This window comes from Sciurus vulgaris (genome assembly GCF_902686455.1).
Source record: "Sciurus vulgaris genome assembly, chromosome: 13".
Classification (NCBI taxonomy): domain Eukaryota; kingdom Metazoa; phylum Chordata; class Mammalia; order Rodentia; family Sciuridae; genus Sciurus; species Sciurus vulgaris.
Window position 1 is genome coordinate 53461743 of NC_136474.1, and position 18103 is coordinate 53479845.

Sequence of the window (18103 nt, forward strand, 5' to 3'; positions counted from 1 at the left end):
CAATACAAATTATTGTATTGTTCCACTTATTAAAGTATCCAAAGTAGTCAAATTTATAAAGACAGAAAAGGGAATGCAGGCTGCCAGGGGCTGCGGGGGAGAAATGCAGGCTTGGGTTCAATGGGATCAGAATTTCAGTTTTACAGATGAACAGAGTTCTATGGTTGGATGGTGGTAATGGTAGCACGACAATGTGTAATGTCACTAAATCATTTTAACACTTAAAAATGGTCACAGTAGTAGATTTTATGTTCACTTTATCATAAATTTTAAAAAATAAATTGAACAATTTAAAACATTTTACAGAAAATAATTATATGTTCTAGCAGGATTTAGTGTATTTCTAGGTACCATGAAGGTCAATTAAAAAAAAAAATGAGTTTAATGGAGTTCACATTTGCTTATCTATACATCCTGGATCAAAATTTTAAAATGGCAGGGAAGTAAGCAAGTTTAGGTAGTCAGCAAATATTAGATAGAAAAATGGCTAAAGGAAACAAGAAAAATGCATTAAATAAAATCAGGTTTTGTATATGGTAGATTGTTTGGCTCTTTGTATACCAGTGGGACAGAAAGCTGTGCCTTTTAGAGAAGGTAGGGGTAAGAATGCATCTCAGGGACATTTTTGAGAAAAAACAGAAAGTGTATTAGAGTGAGAAATATAGGTTGTTTCTGCACAGCAAGAAATGTGTTAGAGATGCACAGTCTTACTTATAGCCAGGACATAAATAAACAGGCACAGGGGAGCATGAGAGAGGGTTCAAGAGACCTGTGAGGACTGAACAAGGAATGATGTTCACACGGAGGCGTGGGCCACGGTCAGAGCCATCCCCTCCTGTAAATGGTCCTGACAGAAGCCCAGACACTGATGAGTGTCTCTAAGAGAACTTAGATGTACCATCTACAACCAATAACGTGGTAATTCATGGCCATTCATTAGCCTCTCACTGTGAATTAATCAATCGATCACTCAACCGCTTCTGAAAGAGGACCCTGGTTCTGGTGTTCCCTATAATGTGATGTCCCCTGGAGTCTCTACTTCTCCCACGAAGGCTTGGCCTTTTTCAATTTCCACAACTGCCAAGCAAGTTAGATTCCCACTTCTGGGGGGAGCAGACTTCAGGTGTTTCTTGGCTTCTTAGAACCTCATGGCTGCTCTGCTGTCCTGCAAAGTCTCTTATCTGGGGATTTTCAGTGAAATAATAGAACAGTTTATAGGATCCATTCACTTTAGAAGGCTTTAAGTTACGCAGTATACAAGTATATCATTTACTGTTGATTAAAATGTTTGTGGTCATGTCTATTAAAAAAATAAAAGTCGGGCATCCATTCTTTGGTTAGAAATACAACCTTCTGTTTTTGTCTGTGGGAAAATCAGGTATGACTTGCAACTCCTTTTATGTAAGCCTGAGGATCACTGGTATTTTATTTCTGTGTGTATTTTTCCTGCTTTGTTTGTATAAGTGGCACTTTTAACTAATCAAAATATGCATTTACCCGAAATGCCCCATTCCTGAGTCATGTCAGAAAAAAAGTCTATTATACACACTTTCATGTACATTACTACACTATCTTATATACCAGACATACACAGACATACACACATAAGGTACACTTCAATGAAACTTTCACAATAAATTCAAAATAGCATGAGCTTAGTTTTTTTGCTAACTGCTTGGTCCTGTGCTGCCTTAATAAGATCATTCAGCTCATGAAAGTCCATTTTTATTTGAGTTAATTTCCATTTTAATTGGGAATTCCTTGTGGTTTCTTTTAAAACCAGAATATTGAATTTAAGATGAAAACCTGAAGTAGTTTTGGCTAACACAAATGATAAAACTCTTCTTCGTTTCTTCTTCTGGGAGCAAGGATCACATACATGCTTAAAGAATGGTCACGGATGTGAGCGTCTCATTTACACACTGAGGCATGTTGCTTTAACACGAAATCTATTGTGATTTGGCTAAAGATACTATTTCTCTCAACACCTAAAGAAGTCATGTTTCAAGTCTTAATGGAATGCAAATCAGTCCTGCTACGCTCACTATAATAGCAATCCAAGTTAAACATCAAACATGTGGAAGGAATTTCAAGGAGGTGTTTTCATATTTGTACTCTATTTGGTGTGACACAGCAGTTTTTCCTACACAAGCTACTTATCATTTCAGATTTGTTTAGTTTGCATAAAAACATTCTTTAAATGCAGTGTTATACAATGAAATTTAAGGTATTTTCAAAATAATGTGGCACAGCTGTGTTGTTATTTATTCTCTATCATAATTCTACTGTCTGGAAAATGAAGTTTATTTAAAAATAAACTCTTCAAGACTTCTAACCAACAGCCCAAATGTGAGTCTTTTATTTTGTGGATGGAAAAATGCATCTAAGAGGCTTTATTTCACTCAACAATAAATATTATTCTGAAATCAGAAACCCAGAGAAAATTGACTATTTTTAAAATAGAATTCATTAACACAGCTCAGAGAGCCAGTTCTTCAGGAAAACTGCCTTAAAAAGCAAACACACTGGGGATGGATTGCCCAGGAGGCCAAAGCAGAAAATTGCTAGCTTAGTCCTAGAGAATGGATAAATACAAGAATTTCCTTACACCAACCTGGGCCATTTGGGTGTAAGATATGAGGAAGGAATAATTTACTTTTTTTTTTTTTCCATCAGCGCTCTGGGCCTGTGTTAGGCTGGATGTCAATCACAGGTCTGGATTGAGGTCTCAGTGTTAGTTAAAGAAGTGACTTTGACCAAGTTCCATTTGCAGAGCTGTGGGAAATTCTCAGGCTTTGCAATTACACAGAGATAGATCCCACAGTGCATTGGTCAATATTTAAAGCTGGACAAACTCTGGTTTGTAATGCTTGCCAGTTTCTATAGTGTGAAGACTCCCACCTTGGCCAATTTGAAGCTATCTTCATGGCTCTAGTGCAGAGTTGGGAAGAGATGGCCACAATCAATTCTCAACAGGTATCTTTCCAGATGTTACAAGCTGGTTCCAGCAAGTCACTGCCTAGCTTGCGTTTCTGTTCCTCTAGTAAGTATATGCAACCTTCAGCAATTAACTTTTCCCTAAAGAATCTCACGAGTTCGTTTTATGGGTAAATGGAAGACACTAAGCACAGAAACTGAATGACAGACCTTCAACACTTATCTATTCCCTGAATTAATTATTGAGTCTCTTTCTCTCTGTCTCTCTCCTTCTTCCTCCTCTCTCCTCTCCTCTCAAAAACTCTTTGAAGAGTCTACATCTGTTCTACACTTCCTAACTCAACCACTATCATCTGATTTTCATTTATAGAACCCATGAAAAATAATTTCTCTGTGGTATCAGCCCCCTTTCCTAACTCCAAAGGACAGTTTTCCATGCGACTCTATTTGCTCATTGTGGCATGCCAGAACATTTCTTCCTTCTCATTCTCTTTCTCTCTGGAATTCGGAGACAGAGAATGCTGCCAATTTTTGCAGGACATCATTGATATTTCTTAGGCTCCCACTTGTCTTAATGTGTTCATTTGTGTTTGGAATTTTCCAGCGAAGCATCCTTGTCTCTTCTCTTCTCTTCTCACACCCCCAGCTCCCTTTGGGTAAGCTCACTTCATCTCTTACCCAGGTACCAATGACTTAAGGTAAATCTGTGTCCCAGACATCTCTTCCCATCTCCAGGATATATCGTCTGTATTGCCTATTAGTTGTTCAACATTCTTAACAGTTCTGCCTTTGTATCTCACATGCCACACTATGATCAACAAAGATGTGGCTGCATTGATTCTCAATCCTGCCACACTTGTCCCTCTTCCTGTGCTTCCTAGAAAGGTGGCTCGTTCACCTCATCTCTTAGGCTGGAAGGCCGGGAGTCATCCTCTCTTGCTTCCCATATCCAGACAGGTCAATTTCATCTTGCATCTATATTCCACTTCTTTGGTTTCCTCTCTAACGTCCTTCTTCTGGTAAAGACATCTGGGACCTTCATCCTTTCATTCTTAGGTATTAAAATGAGAGGCCACCTGATTTCCTGGCCCCCAGGTAATTCCTCTGCCAGTCCATACTTTCATTGAATGGATCCTTAGAAAATGCAAATGGATCCTGTAATTGCTTGTATACTTGGCGTGTTTTTAGCCTCTAATGCAAAAAGTACAACTTCATGGAATGGCCCAGATGGCCTGTGGGTTACGGCTCACACCTACTTTTTCTGGCCACATCTCCTACGTCTGGTCTATGACCGTGTTCCAGCCTTACTAAACCACTAACCTGTCCCTCCACAGGCCATGCTTTTGCTTGTCTCTGTCTCTGAACAGTCAGCCTTTTCTCATCTTCTGCCTGGTAAACTACTCCTATTCTTTTCACAAGGATTGATGCGAATCTCACCTCTATTAGGAAGCCTTCTTTGAAGCCCTCAGGAAAACTTGCACATAATTTTCTAGAAGGCACTCTTCATGCTGTGCTGGAATCCTCAGTACTCGCCTTTCTCCCTGAGCTGAGAGTGAATGAACTGAGGACATTTATCCCATACTTGACTCACCTTTGCATCTTCACCATGAACTATAAAGATATGTGGACCATGAAAACATTTAGAAAATTGAAACTATCAACTTACAAATACTTCAGATACATTTCCTGTGCTCTTTGTGGTACCCAATGACATGGCTTAAAAAAAAAAAAAGTTTCTGTAGAACATAAACATGTTGGAATGAAAGTGTTTTCAACTAATTTGATTCTAACTGGAATAATCATTCTCAAATAAGAATGAAATACAGAGAAATATGGCAAAATATGGATGTTCAAAATGTGAGCTTTCCAAAAATGATGGTTTTACTCAAATGTATCTGTACTGCTAACTTCATAAGTTTAATGTTGGTCACTGATAATTAAAACTAAGACAAATTAGATCTTCCTCATACTTAATTTTGAGGGTATTTTTAAGAATATTTGGGAACTATGGCAAAAAAAAATACACAAAAAAGTTAATGACAGAGGAAAACCATGCTAAGTGTGCATCTACTTGAAAATTTGCATCCAATAAATAAGTAACCTCTAAGAGAGTGAACATTTTATTCACTGACAGGTGGAAGATTTTATTCAGTATTTTATCCTGAAGGGCTACATACTGAAGGTGTGTGAAAATGTTTTAAACTAGAGGTGTTATTACTGTTTCAGAACATTTCCAAGCAACAAAAAGCCCAGTCTAAAGGTAGATAGCAAGGGACTGATTTTGCAAAGCAGGTGTTCTACCATTTGCTAAATTTCCAATAATAAATTTCACCTTTTGAGTTGTTCTTTGCTACTGGAATGTTTTGTAGATTATGCAAATGAACAAACCATCTCTAACTTTAGGGATGCTCTAATGTCATAAATGGAAAATATGCAGCTTCATTTTACAATATGCATTATAATTTCTACTGATCACTCCAGTCTTTGTTCCAGTAGGACTGCTCTTCACTTAATATTTGACTGAATTTGAAAGGATTCTTGTCGGAAAACTTAGGAACAATATATACTTAACAGATATAATCTATAATCTACCTTAATACAATCTACCTTATATGTATAGTAGATTATAATCTCTATAATCTACCTTCTAACATAGATTTTCTAAATAATAATTTATGAAGCACTCTTCTTTATAAGAATTTTTGCTGTATTTTATATCAAGTTGCTTTTTGAACCCAGGGCCTTGTGCTTGCAAGGCAAGCACTCTACAACTGAGCTATATCCCCAGCGCCTCAAGTTGCTTTTAATATCAAGAATTCTATGGACTCAATTAGGTCTTTCTTCTAATAAGTGTACTTCAAATCAATAGCATTTTTATATAAAATGATCTCTGCTCTTTTTTTCTTTTTTTTTTTTAACTACGGGGGATGAAACCAGGGGCTTTTTGCCACTGAATTCTTTAGTTTTTATTTTAAGACAAGGTCTTGCTAAGTTGCTGAGGCTAGCCTTGAACTTTCCATCCTCCTACCTCAGTCTACTGAATCACTTGGATTACAGGTGTACACCATTGCACCTAGATTTTTCTATGTTTCTGGTGAAGAAATTGGGTCATTAAAACAAACAAGACCTGGGCATGGTGGCACACACCTGTAATTCCAGCAGCTTTGAAGGCTGAGGCAGGAGAACAATGAGTTCAAAGCCAGCCTAATCAACTGAGTGAGGGTCTACACAACTCAGAGAGACTCTGTCTCTAAATAAAATATAAAGAGGGCTGGGATGTGGCTCAGTGGTTGAGTGCCTCTGGGTCCAAGAGAAATGGATGATATCAAGAACCGGACTCTTCATATTTTGTCCATTTGTCATTATACCACCATGTTTTAAAATATTCTTTACCAAGTCAAGTACCCAAACTTGGCTTTGATTTTTCTGACCATGTTGTACGACCAGGGTATGGGTATCCAAACTTAGTGTCAATGGGAACATGCTTTGAATTGTTTTTCAAAAATGACAATATAGCATACTACATTATACATATTGTTTTATGAGTTATTCTTGGATTATGGAAAACAGCATTACATATGAAACTATAACCAGGATTGTAATCAGAATGCAGACTGATTCTAAATACAAGTTGCTTATAGGACAATTTTATTTCACAGTCTTAGCTCCCTGAGATATATTCTCTAGGGGGAACCCAGTCCAAATTAGCCTTTTAGAACATGATTCACTTAGTTAAATAATAAAATGTGAGCCATTTAAGGTTTTTCTGTGTTGATCTTTAACACATAAAAGACTCAAATTATGTAATAACAGTAAGTAGAATCAGAGACACAAAATGGAAAAGAAAGAACCTTAGGAATGATCTAACCAGAACTTTCTATCAACATTCTCTACAGGGGTGCTATTATGGTTTGGATCTGTAATGTGTCCCCAAAGACTCGCTCAGGTGTTGATGACTTGGTCCCTAATATAGCAGTGTTCACAGGTGGGACTTTTGGGAGGTGATTGGACTTTGATGGCTTTGACTTGATCAGTGGACCAAGCCATTGATAGCTGAGTGGACTACTGGGAGGTGGTTGAAACTGGAGGCAGGTGGGGGCATGGTTGAAGGAAGTAGGTTACTAGGAGTGTGCCATGTCCCTTTCCCCTTCCTCCTCCCTCATCTCCTCACCCCCACCACCTGCCCTGATTCCTGGCTGCCTAAGCTGAGGAGCTTTCCTCTGCCATGGTTCTGGTTTCCAATATGATGATGTTTTCCACAAGCCATAAATAACTCATAAGAAAATATGTATAACTTGGCAACATTCATTGCCATTTTTGGAAAACAATTCAACATACTAAGATGTTGTGCCTCACCTCAGACCCAAAGCAATGGAGCCATCTGACCATGGACTGAAACCTCTGAAACTAAGAGCCATAATAAATCTTTTCACCTCTGAGTCAATCTTGTGAGGTATTTTGGTCATAGTGCCAAAATGCTGAGTAACACAGATGCCCTGACTCTGTATATCTTGACTAACACACTTTTATTTGTTTTAGTCTTTTTAGGAAGTTATTGCTTATCCTAAGCAAAAACTTACCTCTGTGTAAATTTCATCTTAATGCAAGATTCTTTAAACAAAGAATTAACTAGCTTTAATCAATTCAAACTCTAAGGATCGTGGTGGGTTTCTGCTTAATGGGGAATATTTTTGTCTATTTTTTTTCTGAATTCTTTGGTTTCCATCATGATTAATGCAATTGAATAGGGATAAATTGAAAGGGCCCAGGACCTAACAGTGATCTTCCTCAGCTGAGGGACAGACCCAGCTGTAGAGAGCAGAGTGTGCCTAACCCTGCAGGCAGAACATAGAATTTGAAGAGAACAAACAACAAATGATTCAGAGAAGTGAAGGAAGAAAAGCAGAAATAGAGATGCCCATGATGCTCTTCTTGACCTTTTAAGCTCATGCTTTGTCTAAAGATGGCATTATGCGGGCCAGTGTCACAAATGATTATGGATATATATGACTACTGTGGCAAAATTTATGTCTGGATCTTGAAAACCCCAACTATCTTTACGAATACAGATTTCTTGAGGGCCTGATCTGTGTTCTTTGAACTAATAAGGAGTCCCCTAGACTTCCCTAATAATTTGGGCTCTATCCATTAGTTATCCTTGACTTCCTTTTCTCATAGAAATCAGACAAGTTGCATGACATGGAGCACATCAGCTCCATTAGTAAAGGAAGTTTCCTTAAAACCCTACAGAGTAGTGTTCCCTGCTTCTTTCTCTAACGGTTTTTGTCACATTGGTCACATAGACGTTTAAGATCCATGACTATGGAGGGAACTTAAAGAGGCATTTGGTTGAAAACTCTGGTCAATGTAGCTCCCTTCCAAATGAAAAGGTTTCGTTAATTAAGAAGCCAGTACCTACAGCATCACAGCAATGCATTTTAGAAACAGCACAAATAATTTCCCCTCAAGGAGCAATAATGGAAGTAATCACAGCTGTGAGGAGGCCAGACACTTTCCTGCCTTCACTTTTTTTTTTTTTTTATGTATTCATGATTGGGTTTTAAAAGATCAGCAGAGACAATGGAAACAGTAAGATTTAACAGGGAAGTAGGACAGGAAATAATCTGTCCACTTGTTTGAGATGAATGCTGAAGTCGAGGAGAAAAGAGAGAGAGACTTATATTGTTTAAACTCTTAAAGTAGACTGTTTTCTATAGTAGACTTTATTGGCTGTTTAGAAACACAAATAATACTTTGTTAACAAATTCACCTCCCCTGCCCAATAAAAAGGAAGTTGAAAGTTTGGTAGTGTTAAGAGTGACATTTCTTTACATTAGCAGCTTTCAATTCTCCTAGGAATAGGGGGCTGGTGGGGGACTTTGGAAGGGAGGTGGGAATAGTTACATATGCCAGATTAGAATTCTCTATGATTATTGGCAATTTCAGGGCATTGTGAGCTGAAAGACTGTCCCTATATGATTACTTAATTGGTAAATGAAAATTTGTCTCACCTCAAGACAAAGTAATGAAAATATGGACATTTAAAGGTTTACTATTTCATTAGCTAGTAAATATCAACTCCTATTATGTTCACTGGCATTTTGCCAAAGCATCATTCACCTCTTAGTGGCTATAGAATTTAGGCATGGAAATATTTAAAAAATTTCTCCCAAATGTAAAGATTCTTCTCAGTTAGGTAGTTAACACTGTTCTGAAATACATCAATTACACAGATGGTTTTAAGACAAACAATTGAGATTCATGGGGAAAGAACCTAGTTGTCAACTATTGCAATGTCTATATTTAAAAAATTCTGGTTGTAAGACTGACCTTTTGATAGATAATCATGAAAAAATTAAATATTCCATACTGTTTTCTTTTGAATATATAGAATGAAAAGGACATAATTAATGTCAAAATAAGAGGGCTAAATGTATTAATTTATTTTAAATTATTTCATATCTATCAATTCAAGGACCATAAGCGATTGCTCTGCATGTGAGTTTTTGAACACTGAATCACTGCTAGTTTGTTAAGGATGGAAATAAACAGGAAAGAATTGGAACCAATTAAGACAAAATCTTACCTGAAGTTTCTTTTTGTTCTCTTTTCTTCTCCACTCTCCCTAAAATGAGAAGTGGCAGATAAGTTGCAGTGTGGGGTCAAGAGAGTATGATGTAGCTAAGATGAAATCCCAGTGTTTGGCAATTTCCAAACACAACCACTATTTCAGTTCATGTTCAGAATGCTTCTAGAGATGATTGTGGACAGTTCACAAGGATGAAAAAATGCCTTCAAATTAATTTATAAAAATTGAGTAAATATGTAATAATTATGTTGTTCGGTTTAAAAAATCTTGTTAACAAAATTCATTCACTAAACAATAAACCCACAAAGTGAAAATCCCCATAGAGAGCACTATGAGGACAACAGCTAAATAAAATAACGCCATGATTTCTTATTCACTTGAAGGATAGAAAGGACAGACAATATAAAATAAAATGAGAAACGCACCAAAAGATGTAGAATGTTTAAAGATATGAGAGGATGAAGCAATTCTTTTAAGAAAGGAGGGAGTGCCTAACTCGTAAAGTTATGGAGAAAGGGATATTAGATTTGGATCTTAAGATATGCATGAGATTTAGGGAATCTGAAATAGGCAAATAGGTTCTTGGCAAAGGAAATAGTATGGGCAAGATGGACAAGAAATGTTGAACAAGAAGACATACTCGCTCTAGGAACTTGAACGTTAATAGCAGTGCCAATGAAGAGGACAATCCTAGACATTAGGCAATAGGTAATATAAGGGTGAACTGGGTCATGAAATAGGGAATAGAGAGAAATAGGAAATTCAAAAGACAGTGGGGAGGTAGATGTAATTGGGTCCAGTGATCTGCAAAATGTGAGTTGTAAGGGAGAAGGAGAAGTCAAGGTTACTCGATGACTTTGGGCACTGTGATGTACTTTGGGGAAATGATAAGATGTGGTGGGGTGCAGGGATGAGGAGTTCTGTTTAGACTTGCTGAGTTTGAAGTGTTATAGGGATATGGAGCCTGGGAGCTATCAGATGAAGAAAGACCCATGTTGAGAAGATGGTCGAACTGTGGAGTTGAATGGAGCATAAAAGCAGATGGCACAGAGGAGTGGGCTGAGTTCAAAAACCAAGAAATAAAAATGCTACTTTTGTTTTGTGATGTCAGACTCCGAGATGACAGAAGCAGTAGAGATCAAGGAGGACGAAGAGAGTGAAGAGTCACGCACCACAAAAAATGTTTTCAGGAAGTTTAAGGTGGAAGTTCTAACAGCATCCAACACTGTTGAGTGCAGAGTGGTTGTTAGATTGTGAGGCAGTGATTCTAACAGAGAGGGGGCAGGGAGCGCAAGAAAGACTGTGAAGGTTTGAGGGCAAGTGGGTGATGAGGAAGGTGAGGCTGAGGATATGGCTTCTCATTCAAGAAATGATGGATGCCTATCAGTATCCAGGACGGGCAATAGGTTAAGCAGAAACAAACTAGGATTTCTGCTAATTCATGAGACAATTATGCATGCTTAAGAGCTTAGATAAGGAGCTTTACATCATGGCGATAATGTGTGGACACCACTGTTGAGACGAAAGACTTGTTTTCATGGGTAATCCAGAGCCACCTTTCCAGAGTCACTTTCTGAAAGTCTATCGATATTCCACAATTGAAGCTGGTTTCTAAGAGGTTATGTGACACATGGAAGCTACATGGAAACTTTACTCAAGTTTTTCTACAAGGCCTTTGTGTGTTTAAAAAGTCCTAAAGTACATGGTAGAAAACGTACAACCTACAACCACAAAAATGGAAAGTTATACTCCATGTATATGTGATATGTCAAAATATGTTCTTCTGTCATGTATAACTAAGAAGAACAAATAAAAAAAAGTTTTCAAAGAAACTATATAACCCAAAGTGTAGAATTCAGCGAACTGGCATCTTGATGGATGGCACATTCTATTCATTTGGGTGGTTTCCAGAGGCCTTCTTTGTTGTAATTTATTTTAATGATTCAAACAGATAAATGGTATGAATAGTTCACTTCCAGGTCTCATTCATTATCAAGTGTGATGAGGTACCTCCTTATTTAATTTTCCTATTGCACAGGCCACTCTTGACTATTTGATTATCCACTTATGAATACTAGAGGCCTCAACATTTACAAACTTTAAAAAATGCATGCAATGATATTGGCCAAATTATATTGTTATGTTGCATGCATATATAAATATGAACAATAAATCCCACCACTATGTTCGATAAAAATTATGGGGAAAAATGTATGTAAAACTTGACTTATGTTTACAGAAAAATGTCTCTTGGAGAGTCTTTAATTTGCACTAGAATGAAATGAGATGTGCTTAGTAAATCCTAAAAGTTGAAAGTCAAAGTATTTGAGATACTTAAGATGGTGCAGTAGTCCATGTTCCCAGGAATCTCCATCTTCTATTCACCAAATACTCATGTCCTTGTTGAATCCCTTTCCACATTAAATTAGATGGATTTGTATAACCAATGGGGTTTTGCAGAAATGAAAGTATGACCTGGAGGTTGGGCCCTAAAAAATTGCGGCTTCCATTTTGCTTTCTCTTGGATCCCTCCCTCTGGGGAAAGCCAGATAATATTTTGAGGATATACAAGTCGGCCCTATGGAGAGGTCCATATATTTTAGACCTTCTGTTAATAGCCAATAAGAAAAGAGGCCTCCTGCTAGCAGCCAGCAACAACCTGCCAGGCATGTGAATGTTTAATTCACCAGCCCCAGGCAGCCTTCAAGGGACTGCTTCAGCTGCCATCTTGGCTGCAAATTCATGATAGATCTGAGCCCAGAACCATTGGTTCAGCTACTACAAAGTTCCCCACAGAAACTGTGATAATAAAAGCTTATTATTGTTTTACACTGGTAAATTCTGGGGAATCGTTATGCATATCATGAAAGACTGGATCATTTATTCAAGATAACATACCTACAGTGGTGCTAATTATAAGCAAATCAGGCATTCTGACTTTCTTATCTGTAAGGTGCGCAACAAATCTGCTTTTGTAAGTAGCTGCATGGATGAAATCCACATAGTGAGTCAGCAAAATATGGATGAAATTGACACAAAATATTGGGGTCTAATGTTTCAAAAGGTAGGCTGGAAGGCAGGGCTAAAGCATTTTTACTGAAATCTCAAACACTTCCTGGCTCCTGTGTTATAGGAAAAGGGTTTTGTAAATTGAAGAGTGCTATATAAATGTTATAATAATCATTTTATTGTGTAATTAGCTCCAAAAGGAACCTAATTAGATTTCTATTCTTCATTATATATATACTAAACTTCAAATTAGAAAAATAAAATCATACATAAGACAATGTTAAAGTGATCAAATGACACAGAGCTTGCAGTGCTTATGTGGAACTGGCTTGCTGTGCTTCTTTTTCAGTTTTTCTTTATTTTAAGTTTTTAAAAATGATCTATTTGTTCTAATCTGTACATGACAGTAGAATGCATTTATACATTGTGATAGATCATACATAAATGGAGTGTCATCTCATTTTTCTGATTACATATTGTAGGATTGCTTTGGTCATGTAATCATATATGTACATGAGGTAATAATGTCTGTTTCACTCTACTATCATTCTTTCCCCCATACCCCTTCCCTCCCTTCATTCCTCTCTACCTAATGCAAAGTGACTCTTGTATGGATTATCACTCATTCTCTCCATATTTAATTTCATAGTAAGAAATTAGTTGAGATTCTTATTTCTAATTCCAAAATCTACCTGGGTTTTAAGTGTAGTGGAAATTTTTGCATTTTCTATTGCACTTCAACACATGTCCTTGAAGCGTTACATTTCGCTACAAAGCTGCTTCTTCTTGGTGCTGATCTGCTGAGGCATCTGTTGTGGTTTGGATATGAGGTGTCCCCTGAAAAGCTCATGTTTTAAAAGCTCATTCGTGTAGGAATGATTTTGAAGATAAAATGATTATATCATGAGAGCTGTAACCTAATCAGTGGGTTGATCTATTTTATGGGTTAATAATTTGAATAGATTACTGAATAATAGCTGTAGGCAGGTGAGGAGTGACTAGAGGAAATATGCCACTGGGGCTGTGCCCTTGGGGACTGTATTTTGTCCCTGGCTCATCGCCCTCTCTTGCTTTGCTTCCTGGCTGCTATGAGCTAGCAGCTTTCCTCTACTCTGCCCTTCTGCTGTGACGTTCTGCTGTCATCTCAGACCCAGAGCAAGGGAGTCAGCCTACCATGGGTGAACCTCTGAAATCAGAGAGTGGAGGATGGAGAGTGGGGGAGGGGAAGGACAATGGGAGGGAAAAGGGGGAGATCATGAACTGAAATAGAATTCCAGTAGAAGTTTGTTGGGATAAACCCAACTACTATGTATAACTATAAAACCATAATAAAAATAAATAAATAAATAAATAAATAATAAAAGAACCATATCCTGCTCCCTTTTGCTCAGCTTCTCCTGTCTCCCTTAGTCTCTTACATTTTCACTCTATAATACCTTTCTTCTCTAGCTTCTTCTTTCTTACTTCCATCCCCCTGGCTCATGACTTGATGCCTTTTCCTGGGGTGATATATTTTCTATAGGCTCCTACCGATTTCATTGGTTTTCCATCCTTGTAGTCCAATCAGCTGAAGATTAAAATCCATGTTCCTTAATATGAAATTTATGCCTGAATGATTTAGCTACAACCTACCTTCTGCTGCTACCCTGAGTTACCAACCAGAATACTTGCCTGTTAAGCCAGGAGTGATATCCCCACCAGCTCCCAACTTACACTGTTCATGCTTCCTAGAATGTCCCACCATGCCATTCCTGCTTATCAAACCCCTGTCCTTCCTTTGGAGCTTGATAGAAATTCTATGAAGACTCTTCTTCTGGGCCAGTTCCCTCAACCTCCTGTGCCTGCAAATCGAGCTCCCCTCTCTGTGGCCCTTTAGCCATGTTTTCCATATTTTATTGGCGTATTATAATTGTATATAATGGTGGTATTCATTGTTATATATTGGTACATGCACATGACATAACAATCTAATTTGGTCAAAATTGTTCCCTTGTATTTTCCCTTTCCTTCCTCTCCTCCCTTCCCTGGTCCCTTTCTTTGACTCTACTGGATTCTCTTTGATTTTCTGTTTTTATCTTTACCTTTCACATGAGAGAAAACACACATTGCTTGACTTTGTGGGTTTGGTTATTTCACTTAAGATAATACTGTCAATTTCCATCCATTTTCCTGCAAATGATATCATTTCATTCTTTATGGCTAAACAAAATTTCATTGTGTATATATATATATGTATATATATACACATATATAAAATATATACATATACATATATGTATATATAAAATATATACATATACGTATATGTATATATATAAAATATATGCATATATATTAAATATATATAATAAATAAATAAATAAATATATATATATATATATATATATATATATATATATATACATACATGGTTTCTTCATCTATACTTCCATTGACAAACAACTAGGCTGGTTCCATAGTGTGGCTATTGTGAATTGTGCTGCTCTAAGCATGAGTGTACATAAATTGCTATAGCTTGATGATTTTAATTCTTTAGGAAAAATACTGAGGTGTCCTTAGCACTTGAGACCATTGCCATAGCACTGTTTCTGCTGCTTGGTTCATGATCAGCCTGCATTGACTCCTGTGTCTTTCTGTCTGCCTGTGTCCCACACCAAGCCCTGAACACTAATGCTTGGGATAAGCTAGCATACAGAGAACGGTGTCTCACTCCAATCCAGCCTGAAATGTGAGAGAGCATGAAGCAAATTTTAGTACTGGTAAAATTTAGTGGAAGTACAACCTAAATAGAGCTTTTAGCAGATATTTATATTACAACTGACAACTTAGAAAACTATTATATTAGAAAAGTGGGTGATAAAATAACAGAGAGGCTTTAGGAATAATGAACATAGATTCTGCTCTAGTTATGCTTTATTTTATCACAGATTCTAGTTTAAAAGCAAAACATTAAAGTATGGTTCACATCTTATTTCTATTTAAACCTAGATGCAGCCTTCCACCTGTGAGGAATAAAAATGGAAATAATCTCATAAAAATTGAATTTGCAGGGTAAAACTTTTTTTTTTCTTATACAAAAAAATATGTTTAATTGAACACTAAAATACCAAGTCTCAAGACTATTTATATAAACTAAGTCTTGATATTTTTAAAGGCTATTTAGACTTGAGGTATTGATATTGTTCCATGGAGAAACATTAAATATCTATCAATTTATAGTACATTTCAGTACTTTAGAAGAGAAGTAGTCTCTTAATCACTGATTGTTTCTGATCTTTTAAAACCACAGGCACATAAATAGCAATTCAATGATGAGTTATTGGTAATGAGAAGGGGCATTTGCATTACAACTCAGTGTCTCTTTTGTGTATGTGTGTGTGTGCGTGCGTGCACCTGTGCATTTAAGAATATACATGCATTATGTATATATGTATTATACACTGTGCACAAAAACACTGTATTTTCATGCTCAGATACAGTTTCCCTTCTAAAATATATTCTCACTTTTTCCTGCTTCCATCTTTGCATAATAAAGTCTGTCATGGAATCTTATCAAGCATCCCTCACTGCACTACCAATTTTTCAGTAGCCAATTCTGAGTTTGTGTTCACTCTCAGGCATTTTATCTGCCCGGCTCTGAGAGGTATTATTAATCACATCCTGTTGCTAGGATACCTGAGAATGTTCATTTATGTCCAATGTTTCTTTGGCAAAATGCACTATGAAGAAGGCATAGAATCATGACAAAGAAAATTACTGTGCACATGCTCCTTATTTAAAAAAATAAGGGGGGGTGTATAACAATCTCCAGATAATATGATGCTAACTCTCATGAATTTTTTTAATACTGTTTTTGTTTCATCTAGACTATAATGGGAAAAACACTGGTAATATTTTTCTAGAATCTGTAGTACTTCTGATTTAATTAGGGAGAGTGGAAGGAGGTAGGGTTTTAATTCTGTTTATGTTATAGGGATTTAGAGAGAAAGGGGCTTGAAGGTTTACTTGCTTCAAATGCCCCAACTCATAGGCAGGGCAAGAAGGTTACAGTGCTAGGTGAATTCCTAGAACCAGACCTAAAACCCTGCTCCCCACCGGTTGCCATGTCTATCTATTATGGTGCAGCATTCATGAGAAAAGCAATCTCAGAATGTATATTTGGGTGATCAGAGTTAAAAATGCCTTTGTCAATATTTTTAAATAATTTCAAAATTATTCCTGTATTAGATGTAGGTACACCAACTATTCTTGCTTATTGGCTATGAGGAGAGAGAAAATGAATACATAAAATCCACTTAAATGCAAGCTTTTCTCTTCCCACAGGAAACAGCATGAGTCAGCAGAAGGAACGTGGACTTTGGAGATAGGTCCCTCCCTGTGAGCTATGTAATTCTGTGAAGAAAGAGTGGAACTTCTCTTACCATGTTCCTTCCCATTCTCTCCTCTTCTTTTGCTCAAGTTTGTGTGTATTTACACACACACACACACACACACACACACACACACACACACACACACTCACTCGTTCAATATCTACCATCTATATAATTATCATCTATTATCTTCTCTTTCTGATATTTCAACTGAAAATGAATAGAACTAATTTGAGTTTTATTTCGCTCCTGTTTCTAAGTGATACTAGCACAGTGTTATTATAATCACACTAATAATAGTACCTAATGGTTCTAAAACAATGTCTATGTAGCTGTCATTGTTATCAGCATGTTTATTATATGGAACAATTCATTTTATCTGCACGATATTATGATACTTTACAAATAAACCATTTTTTCAGGTTAAAAGAAATAAACAAACCTTGAGTCATAAAGTGGTTTGCCAAAGCACCAAACTACTAAGTGGCAAATAAATAAGGAGAAGCCAAAAAAAAAAAAAAAAAAAAAAAAAAAAAAAAAAGTTGGGTTGAGAGAGCAGGGATAGTAAGCAATGGAATATTCTCTATGATATCTATGACCAGTCCCTAGGTATTGAGAGTGCCTCAATAAATTATTTTGTTAAAAAAATTCTGTAGATTACTTTCTTACTAGTCATTTATTATTTATTGAATTATTTAAATAAATCAACTACTTATTTTAATTGCTGAATAGCTAATCACAGTAGTTCAGGAGTAGAATACCATAGAAGATCTTCAGAATGAATTTCTTAAAAAGTGGTTTAGTTCTTATTTAGTACACACTATAAGTTGGGCATTGTGTTGCCACTTAAATATTAAATCTGCCTTAAAAATCAGGGAGTTGATGATGATCACTTCCTTTTTTCAGGAGAGAAAGCAGGCTCAGAATCTTTCTGTAATATGCACAGGGTCTGGGTTAGTGAATGGTAGGATTGAAATATGAGCCCGGAGATTTTCACCTTGTCTGAGCTCATTGGCCATTGTGATAAAAGGCAATTCCATAGAGTGCTCAGGAGCATGGGCCTGTCACTCTGCCAGTTAAACACCATTGGATGTTGGGCACATCCCTTAACCTCTCCAGGTTGAAATGTGTTCATCCTGAAACAGGGGTAATATGAGTACCTACTTGGCAGGGTCACTGTGAAGGTTGAATATGT

The 18103-nt window shown here is 36.9% G+C and overlaps 1 protein-coding gene across 6 annotated transcripts in view; it reads right to left on the reverse strand.

Moving 5' to 3' along the window:
• The window catches only part of CHST9 (carbohydrate sulfotransferase 9), a 267638-nt gene that overhangs the window by 131657 nt on the left and 117878 nt on the right, over nucleotides 1-18103 (reverse strand). For 3 of the 6 annotated variants that reach the window (XM_079108648.1, XM_079108647.1, XM_079108650.1), the window contains exon 3: nucleotides 9524-9562. The exons of 2 other annotated variants lie outside the window; for them this stretch is intronic. In XM_079108648.1, coding sequence (XP_078964774.1) covers nucleotides 9524-9562 — 39 coding nt within the window. Of the gene's footprint in view, nucleotides 1-9523; nucleotides 9563-18103 lie in introns of those variants that run through there. One more of the 6 variants, XM_079108652.1, reaches the window with a different exon arrangement.